The 10,775-nt window shown below is 42.6% G+C and overlaps 1 protein-coding gene across 1 annotated transcript; it reads left to right on the top strand.

Moving 5' to 3' along the window:
* The first annotated feature begins 1,619 nt into the window (after nt 1-1,619).
* CMPK2 (cytidine/uridine monophosphate kinase 2) lies at nt 1,620-9,804 on the top strand. The gene is given in 5 exon segments (XM_085056807.1): nt 1,620-2,296; nt 2,643-2,757; nt 3,544-3,745; nt 5,606-5,839; nt 8,554-9,804. Coding segments are annotated over 5 exon segments (768 nt in total). The 5' UTR covers nt 1,620-2,200; the 3' UTR covers nt 8,675-9,804.
* The last annotated feature ends 971 nt before the right edge of the window (nt 9,805-10,775 follow it).

The raw sequence follows: 10,775 nt of genomic DNA, 5'->3' as shown, positions 1-10,775 counted from the left end.
AGGCAGTACAGATCCGAAAGAATCATCGAAACCTTGTGTATCTGGTGCTGAGCTCAGCAGTGGAACTTGAGCTTAGGAAGATAGTCACTGTTGCTACTTCTCTGAAACCAATGGCTCTGTGGCAAGCAGCAGAGAAAAAAAGTGAACTAAAAGCTTAGTATCACCCAAAAGCAAGGCAGATTGTATTGTGCTGGTCTGTGAAACTTTGGAAGGTGTAACCAAAACCTGACTAGTGGTCCAGTTCAGGTCTCCACACCTTGACAGCACCTTGCAGAGTTACAGAAGTTATCCTTGTTTCTAAATGATCAAGGGGATGAAGCAGCTGCCTTACAAGGGGTGAAGGCTGTCATTTCTGACAGGAAAAATCTGAAGAGGAAATCTGAGTGCCCTTTAAAAAATCCTGTAGGTAATAAATAAACCGAATGTTGAACTGTTATTCACCAGAACCAATAATAATAATATTAGAAGAGGCATTTGTTGAAATAAATAGGATATGAGTTTAAACTTTGTAAAAGTTTTTATGCAACAGTTATATTGAAGATGATGAAAGATGAAGATTTACTGTTTAACATTCCTAATTCTGTGACTTTGGATGCTGGAGGAGCACAAGGACTAGGAGAAGGAACCATGGAAGGAACCATGGACAAGACAGCATGTCATTCTGCCAGACAAAATATTGGCTGAGAAGAGCCCCTACTCTTAAGCAGTGCATATTATTATGGTCTTAAAACTATCTATTGGCCTCCTGTCTAATGAGTCATGTTTTACCCTGTGTCTTCTAGTATCCATACCCAGCTGCCATAGCCATGTGTTTGAGTGATGTGGAATGGTGTGGGAGTTCTCAGGTGTGAAACAGCCTTTAAAAAACAAAACAAAACAAAACAAAACAAACAAAACAAAAACAAAATTTTGGTACCTGATGCTGAGACTGTATTGAAGAGCTTCCAAGGCTATGTTCCCAGTTTTGGCTCTGGCCTAGCCTTCCACCAGCTCCCTTGGGATGGGCAGTTTCTAACTAGCACAGATGATTTGCAACTGGCACTGCCTACCAGCTGCTCCCTCTCCCTGCGGTTACACTAAGCAGAAGGTATTTGTGCAGATGTTTGAACTGACCAGAGGAAGACGAGTTTCTGAGGAATACTAGCCTGTAGAGTATATTAGTTCAGAAAATGCATCAGAAGTTCAACTTTAGATATCTCTAAGTGGCAGTTTTCCAACTATTGAAAGAGAAAAAAGTTTTTGACAGAGGTGCAGGTTCTCCAGTGTTTTAAGTAACATCTTCTAAATACTTCAAAACTACATTTTGGGCAACATTACTCATAGTAGCTGTCATGAGACTGAGTGCTTTTGCTGTTTGCAGTGCTTCTGGTTCCTGCCCCCTGAGCTGATGAAAGCTGATGAAATTGGCCATTGCAAAGTTATGAAAACAGGCTTGTAAAAGTTCTGTTTACTCCCCAAATTATTTGTGTTTGTTGGTCTTGTTATCAAGGCACTGAGTAACCAAATAATGGGGTCAAGTTACTGATACTGCTGACTGCCCAGTGCTGTTTGGACACTGCAACTCAACAAAGCAGTTCAGTTTGGTTCAGGACTTGTTTGTCATTTTGGGCCAGTCCCAAGCAGAGAAGCATATTCGCACTTATTTTTTCTTTTTTTTCTATTTTTTTTTTTCTTTTTTAGAAGACCACCAGGATTCAGCCACGAGAGCCCGTGGGAACGTGACCCTTTGCTGCTAGCGGGCGGGCAGACAGGATCCCGAGGATAGGGCCTTACATCCCATCCACGCACAGAGCCATTCCCCGCGGGACCCGTTCATCCCGGTGCGACTGACGCGGGGCGGGCAAGGCAGAAGGGCGTTCCGAGGAGCCGCCCCTCGCTCCGGGCCGGTCCCCGCAGACCGACGCTTTCCCGGACGGCCGGGCCAGTTTCGTTTCTCGCTGGCTCCTCCTCCGCCGCTGCCCGCCCCTCTCCGCTGCGCCCCTTGCTCCCTGCTCCCGGCTCCCGGCTCCCGGCTCCCGGCTCCCGGCTCCCGGCTCCCGGCTCCCGGCTCCCGGCTCCGGCTCTCGGCTCTCGGCTCTCGGCTCTCGGCTCTCGGCTCTCGGCTCCCGGCTCTCTCCTCCCGGCTCCCGGCTCCCGGCTCCCGGCTCCCGGCTCCCGGCTCCCGGCTCCCGGCTCCCCGCTCCCCGCTCCGGGCCCGGCGATGCTGCAGCGCTGCGCCCCGGGCTCCCCGGGCTCCCGGCGCGTCGCCCGCGCCCTGCCGCCCTCCGCCAGCGCCCTCCGCCAGCGGCTGCGCCAGGTCAGCGCCGCGGGCACGGGGACGGCGTGTGGCTCTTCGGCGGCGTGGGGCGGGCAGGTGCCAAGGGGACGAGGGGGAATCGTTTCAAACGAAGGGAGGGCAGACTCTGACCACATGTAAGAAGTTTTTTACGGTGAAGGTGGTGAAACGCTGGCGCAGGTTGCCCAGAGAGGAGATAGATGTCCCATGTCTTGAAACATTCCAGGTCAGGTTGGACAGGGCTCTGAGAGACCTGATCTGGCTTAAGATGTCCTAGTGCACTGCATGGGAGTTGGACTGGATGGCCTTTAAAGGTCCCTTCTGACTCAACACATTCTGTGATTGATTCTATGATCTCTCTTTGCAGTGTGCAGAACGTATCCCAGAGGCTGAAGCAGTACTCGACCTGCTGGAGAAATGTCCAGAGCACCAAAAAAAGGGAGGTTTTCCTGTCATAGTTTTTGAGGGGCTGGATGCCACAGGTAAGAGAAATGTATGATTGAAGAACCACGGATGAGAAATTGTTGAAATGAACAACTGCTATGGTTTTTATTCAGTTGTAAGGCTTAAAAATAAAAAAAAAAATATCCAGGAAACCTGTGACGGATAAGGAATTAGTAATTATAAGTGCCAACCTGTCTTGTCTTACTTGTAAAAAATTAGTGTATGCTAATTTACAGTCAGTGGTTTAATTCCTTACCTATGTAAATTAAAGAATACAGAGTAGAGTACTGAAAATTAAATTTCTTGTGCAGATGATGAAACATACTTTTATTAGAGAGTTTTCAATATATGAACGAAAATAATGGTAGTCTGGGAAACTGACAGCAGTTTGTTTCAGAGAGAAATATTGGTTGCCTCTGAAAAGCTTTGTTTTCTGACTTGTCAGTTAAAAAACCCCTGAAAATCCTCTTAAAAGGAAAGAATTGGATGACCAGCATGGCAACATTCACGTGAATTGTGACCTAGAAAAATATTATAAATTAATACGTAGGGAAAGTGTGATGCATTTAATGCATTTAAGGGAGTGAAGACTGAAAGCTGGCTAAAGGAAGGGCTGGAAGGCCCAGAGAGCAGGAAGGGGAATAATATTTCCTGCAACCAGACTCAGAATCATATTCAGCTGGAAACCTGATCACAGGTTACTTGAATTACATATTCAGATGTCAGAACATGCTCCACATGAACAGAAAGGAGCATTTTTCAGTTTTTAAAACTCAGGTGTATCTGGTACATAATATAACAAATATTCCCTTCTGCAAATGTAGGAAAAACCACGCTGACCCAGGCGGTTAAGGACACCCTGAATGGCATTCTGCTGCGATCCCCACCAGCTTGCATCAGTCAGTGGAGGACCGTATTTGATGATGAGCCAACACCCGTTAAAAGAGCATTTTATGCTGCGGGCAACTACATTCTGGCTTCAGAGATAGCGACAGCATCCACTCAGGCACCTGTGATCATAGACAGGTTTGTGTATTTCAGAAGACTTTTTGTATCAGTGCCATCATACAGTTGTTCAGTGTTATAAGCAGTAGCCAGTGATTGTCTCTGTGGTTTTTTTTTTGGTTTTTTTTGAAAGCACTACTTTGCAGAGAGTCAGATAAATATTAAATCTTTTAAAGAGTAACATGATAACATTAAGATACGGAACTTCAATCAGTGTAATGCTCGTAACTAGCTTTAGGATACATGAAAATTAGTTGCATCTTCAGTTAGGAATAGTGGAGGCACAGACTGTGCATCCTGAATTAAACCAGCATTTTGTGACAAACCAGAGGAGACATGTGGGCAGCTGGTCATGGCTGTCTCTAAAATGAGTCTGAGATACGAGTGGATTGGAATGTGTGTTGCTAAGTGGGCTCAGCTGCAGAGGTCGCCCCTCCACGTGGTCCCACTGGATGCCCACAATGGCAATCAACTTGGCCTCTGCCCCAGTGTGGGAGTATGGGACAGTCTCACCCTATTGAGTGGCTTCACCACCCAGTCAACAGTAATTAAACTGTTGTCAAAAGCTTGTGTGACTCATGACGTGAGCTGCCAAGACCCTTGGCCCAAGGGGTGATGAGCTGGGTAAAGTCAGGCAGTTGCGCTGGGGGGTAGCATTGCCATGACTCTTGGGACCCCCACCTCTGGAGCAGGATATTCCACTCACCTAGCCAGGGCCAGCTTGGTTGACATCTGTGTTTTGAGGGAAACACATGCCAACTGGGGAACTGTACGAGAAGGGCTTTAACCTAATCTGTAAGAGCCGGGGCATACCCTGCTTGTTCCAACTGTATGGGGGCAGGACTGGATATTGTTTCTGCTGCTGCCACCTGAGTGCTCCACACTGGCTGCAACCCAGTGGCATCCAGTGGTGGAGACACAGCTTTATCCCAGACCCCATCCATGCACAGCTGTACCCCAGACTGTTGGAAAGGGCATATGTATCATGCTGAGTAGGGCCATACCATAGTGCATGGCTATACCCCAGTCTGTAGCTGATTGTGACTCCAAACCTTACATGGGGATCTCATTTTGCCTCACACTGTGTGGTGTGGAGCATGACAGCATCCATTTACCATCTAAATCTTGGGCCGAAATTTACCGATTTTGACCGAGTGGGATGGGCCCCTGTTACTTAACCGGGAAAAGGTGCATATATCAAAATGTATGTTCGAAAAATAGACTTACTCATTGTGAATGTAAAGCCAGAAATATGCTTCCCACTTTTTTGGGTTTGTTTGTGTTATTTCTGGTTTTCACTGACTGTGTAGGGAGCTCACAGTATTATTGGTAATAAAAAAGTCTAGATACACTTTCAACCCTCTGGTTTATTTCAGTAGGTATATTGTAACCTCCCACTGCAACACACACACAGAAGTTGTTTGCATGTGTGTGCTATTTTCAACCAATCTCAAATCCTCTGAAATCTATTTAACACAGTGCCTTGTAGTGGGGAGAATATTAAATGCAAGTGAAATCTATAGCCATTAGTAATGCCTGTGCTCATTCACGTGTTTGTGAAGACTGCATGTTATCTACCAAATCCTCTTCTTTGACATGTCTCAATACATGAGGAGACTTTCTTTTGATAGGGGTATCTGGAACAGTCTTTGCATAATGTTTTAATTAATAGTTCACATTAACTCTGAATAGTGCAGTATTACCACTGTTAAGAAATAATGGATACCACAGAGCTATTATTTGGATTTCCCTTTAAAACCGTGGTGTGACCTATCTCATCATTATTGACTTCTTATTATAGTGTCAGCTGTCTCCTATATTACTGAAGAATTAGTGTCCTCTTTAAAATTTCTCTCCCTCCATTTTGTATTTTCTTGACAGATACTGGCACAGCACAGCTGCTTACACAATTGCCACTGAAACAAGTGGGAAAGTCCAGGATCTTCCACCAGTTCAAGATGAGGTGTACCAGTGGCCTGAGGATCTGCTTAAACCTGATCTTGTTCTTCTCCTGACTGTTGACCCTGATGAATGAGTCCGGAGGCTTCAGCATCGGGGGCTGGAGAAAACAAAGGAGGAAGCTGAGTTGGAAGCTAACAGCTTGTTTCGCCAAAGGTACCTTTTAATGAGGAATAAGAGGCTGGAAGCAATCTTGGCTCCTGTGAGATCAATAGCAAATGTGCCACTCACATTACTGGGACAAGATTTCCTATGTATATGCTTTGGTTTGGGTTTTTTATTGGAAAGAATTCATGGCTCACAGGGAAGGTAAAATGGGTCACTTTTGATTGAAAGTGCTTCAAAGATGCAAGTATAGAATTTAATTGTCCTGCAAAGGAGCTTTGAGTTAAAATGCTTCTATTTTGCTTTGCTGCTTTTATTTTAGCACCTTTCTTAGTGAAGTCATGAGGGAGATGGATATAAAAGTTCCAGGACTGGAATGCAAGGGGTTGAAACATATAGTTTTCCCAGGAAATTCTGGAATTGAGCTCCAGATAAAGAGAATAAAATTTAGATTTCCTCTTGTAGATATCTTTAGCTGTGCTAAGTGTCTCAGATACCAGTACATTCAGTGGATCCTTCAAAGTGATTCATCTCAGTGATCTAAGCTTAAGTATCTAAACCCATTTGATATGAGCCAGGCAGATGCAGTGCAGATGGGCTAGCAACTGGAAGCTAAATGAGATAGTCCGGAGCATCTCAAGGAGTTCTAGGTACATTAACTTAAGCAGTTGAATGGTACCCTAGGTATCCTACTTCAAGATGTGCTGAATTGCTCTCTAAGTTCTGCCAGATGTATTGATTACATTGGCTTTGTGTAAGGTGGAAACTTAAATACCTAGTGTCCGTGTAGATATCTCAGCAGAGGCACCCGAATATTGGTTTCCATATCTACAAGCAAGGCTGAAATCCACTGTTACAAATTGAGACAGGAGCTTGGGTGAATTTCTGCCTTTTGCCCAAGCCTTTAGCAGCAGGCAGTAGCTCTTATTAGGGTGGCTAGCACCCCAAGACTCGGTCTCATTCGCAAGTTCTTTAATAATGGCTGATTAGGTCTAATATGACATAAATTATCATTTATTAGACACAGAAAATAACAGACATAAGACTTGGGACAAAACTACATACTACACAAGAATAAAATAAAAGGAAAGTAACTACTAATAGAGAGAATTCAGCAAGTGACAAGGTACCTATTATTACAGCTAGCAAGAAATAATATAACTTAGGAACCAATGTATCTTACCAACGCCAATTTGGTGGTGAAGTATACCTTGGAATCCTTTCACTCAACCCCCAGGAAAGGAACCAGCAGAGCCTGTGTCCAGAGTCTGGGGAGAAGCCTTTGCACATTTCCAGAGTGTGTAGGAGACTTCTGCCTCTGTGATATTTCGTGTGTCTTTTATAGTGTAAAAGTGTGTCTTTTGGTCATGTATTTATTCTTTTAATCTCTTTCCCCATGTGGTTTCCATACCAAGATGTGGACTCTGGGTTAGAGGCTCCAGATTCTCAGGCACCAAGAGATAATCCCCTTGATGGGCTTTTGACCAAGCCTGAGTTTATCTTTATGCACCAGCCATGTAGATAGAGAGAGACGGGGTTTGGATCATCCTGCCACATCCACCTTCAGGGTTTTAAATTTCTGATGATGATATAACTTAAAAATAGTCATTGGCAACCACAAACATGGCTTTACAAATGGGAGATTATGCCTCACAAATTCAGCACTAGTGGATGGGACAGAGCAACTGATTTAGTCTACCTGGCCTTCTGTGATGTTTGACAGTGTCCCACATGACATCCTCATCTTCAAATTGGAGAGATATGGATTTGATTGATTTGGTGGATGAAGAACTGGCTGGGTGACAGCACAAAAGGAGTTGTGGTCATGGTAGGGGAATTGGGACTTAAAGAAGATCTTTAAGGTCCATTTCAGCCTCTTAAGATTCTATGATTCTGTGATTGCTTAATTGTGGCAGAAAGTCTGTGTGGACACACAGTTCATATAGTGGGACCTGCAAAGGGATGAGTTAGCTAGAGACTAAGAATCTTAGCTAGAATCTTAGCTAGAATCTTAAGAATCTTTTATATTTTAATTCTGTTACTTCTTATTCTTGTCAGAAAGCCTATAGTTGTTTCTACCTGTTAATTATGTCAATATGAATATGAGAACATCCAGAATCTTCCTTGATTTATCTTGTGACTTCTGTCCTAAATGGCATTATGGGAACATAGACAATAATATTCACATCCTCGTTCACACTCTCAAAGACTAAATGTGGGAGAGTTCTACATTATGCTTATAGCCTAAGTGAGGAGGTTTTCATCCTGTATGTCATCCCGTTATCCATCCAATTAGTTGATCAGAGGAATGAGTTGAATGATATGTCAACTCTGTAATCCAGTGAGTCAAAGCTGAGATCAGTCAATGAACACACCTGCACAATGCAGTACCATGTAGTTCAGAGATACCTCAGCAGAAATTGAAAAAAAATAATTCAGATGCTAGAAGCAGACTGTCCACTGTACTGCTATATCAGATTATATCCAGTGATGAGCTGTAAAGAAAGAAATACTTTACGCCATGCCATGTTAATTTGGCTGGAACTCCAGGAATCAATGTCAAGGAAACAATGTACTTTGAGATTTACACTGTAATAGTTACTAACTGTTTATTGCTCTTTGCAGTAGATTTATTCTTAGCTTCATATTAGATTTTGTATACTCTGTCTCTGCAGTGCAAGTAGTGTCTTCTGAGACTGATGGCTAATGTCATTTCATATCGCTGCATTTTGAGGTTTAATTTCTCTTGTTTTGTTTTTAAATAGAGTTGAAGAGTCATACAGAAGGATGGTGAATCCTGGCTGCCAAGAAGTTGATGCCAGCCCCTCCAAGGAAGAGGTTCTCAAGACAGTGCTACAACTAATTAAGAGACACTGTGCTTTGTGAAAGCAACTTTTGTGTAGTAGCACTTAAAAGATACTTTTTATTGCCCCACTGGTTTTTTGTACCTGAAAATGCACAGTGATGTGTTTTGTCTCACAGAAATACTAAATACTGTTTTATTCTGTCAGCAGTAATCTGTGCAGGTTATCTGTTTTGTGGTTGCTACTGTTCTTTTCTGTATAAGGCAAAATGCTTCTCACATCATTCATCATTCTTAGTAAAGAAGCAAACATACTACAGTCATGCATGAAGTACCTCAGAGTGCTGACACCAGGACATTTTGAGATGCTATCATGTTGCATCTTCATCACCAGGAGAACCTGTTCCTGAATCCATTGTGTACCCAAATTCTCTGGAGTGCACCAGGAGCATTAGATGCCCAAGGAGAGGCTAAAATATAATCAGCACTAAAACAATGAAATGATCATAAAATTTAGGTACAGAAAATCCAGTGGCCCAGCATTGTTTTTCTGGAAGAGAGGATGAACAGCTGCTGCTGTGATGGGCATCCTGGAAAAAAAAAAAAAGTGTTGTAAACGAGTGCCAGGAAACAACAAGGGCTCTAAGTAATAAACTCAGGGCCTGTTTACATATACAACTGAAATAGAACTATTTTCAGAGGGAAATCAGACAATGCCAGCAAATGAGAAACAGAGACCTGAGGAGAACCCATAATTAAAAACTTTATAAATGATCACTAAAATAATTTTTTACAAAACTTTTTCTCTATCCTATTAATATTTGTTAATGTGAACTAGTGTTCTTTTGAGAGAATGTGAAATGAAAAACCGCAGATTCTGAGCAATGGGAATGATTGCACCTTTTCACTTAATCTTTTCTTTCTTGGGTGGGTGTTTGCACAAGTTGAATGTGAAAGCAGGCTACATCAAGCCTTCAAGTCTGCAAAGGTTTATTTTTCATGTACATTAGTTTCATTATTGTTACTCCTAAGTGTAAAACTAAACATATGGATAAGCCTTTGTGAGATCAGAAATGAAGCAGCTGTTCCACAAAAAAACCCAACAACCTAACATATAAATTTAATTTAAAGCACTTTTACTTACTTTCCTGTTTTAAGCAAGTGCAATTATCCATGAATCTGTCCTCTAAATAAAGATATACTCAGTACTGTAGTTCCTACAGTCTGTATATATGAGGTGACAGAAAGAAAAATTTCTAAAAATACATTTTATTCATGTATTCTGTTTGTTTTTGAGTATCTGTTATTAATATATTATAACATTTATACATTCTATAAGTTTATAAATTCTAGAAATAGATGCTGTTGTGTTTGGTATATTATTTGTATTTCAGCAGCCTTTGGATTTGCCATGCCTGCAGACTGAAAATACATACTTGTAGGTACTCCAATTATTTTAAAGATTATAAAGTCCAAGTTTTTCTATAACCCAAAGCCATTGATGCAGATTAGGAGAACAGCAAATCAAGGTAGATCAATGTAATATTCCCTTTCTTACGTCTTTGTTAGAATTAAAGGTCTGCTAGGAGTTGTGTGCCACATGCAGGATGTTAATGTGCAGAATCACTCCCATACTTCCCATTTCTGTGGCATTTCAGCCAGATTTTTGTCCATAGTGTCTAAAAAGACTGTACTTCATTTACTTTTAGGACAAATCACAGGATCATAAAATGGCTTAGGTTAGAAGGGACCTTAAGGATCATCTAGTTCCAAACCCCCTGCTTTGGATACCAAAGTGGGTGGGCTGGGATTCCAGCCACTAGATCAGGTTTCTCAATCCGTTCTTGAACACTTCCAGGGATGGGTCACCCACAACCTCCCTGGGCAACCTGTTTCAGTGCCTCAACACCCCCACAGTAAAGAATTTATTCCTAATATCTAATCTAAATCTCCCCTCTTTTAGTTTAAAGCTATTTTCCCTTGTCCTGTCACTATCTGCCCATGTGAAAAATCACTCTCCCTCTTCTTAATAAGATCATTTTAGGTGTTAGAAGGCTGCTTTAAGGACTCCGCAAAGCATTCACTTCTCCAGGCTGAACAGCCCCAGCTCCCTCAGCCTGTGTTTGTAGGAGAGGATCTCCAGCTCTCTGATCACATTTGTGGCCTCCTCTGGACCCACAGAGA

This window comes from Lichenostomus cassidix, chromosome 3, assembly GCF_008360975.1.
Source record: "Lichenostomus cassidix isolate B80296 chromosome 3, HeHo_3.0, whole genome shotgun sequence".
Taxonomy (NCBI): Eukaryota; Metazoa; Chordata; class Aves; order Passeriformes; family Meliphagidae; genus Lichenostomus; species Lichenostomus cassidix.
Note: the sequence above shows the minus strand (reverse complement) of the source record. Positions and strands in the feature narration are given on the sequence as shown.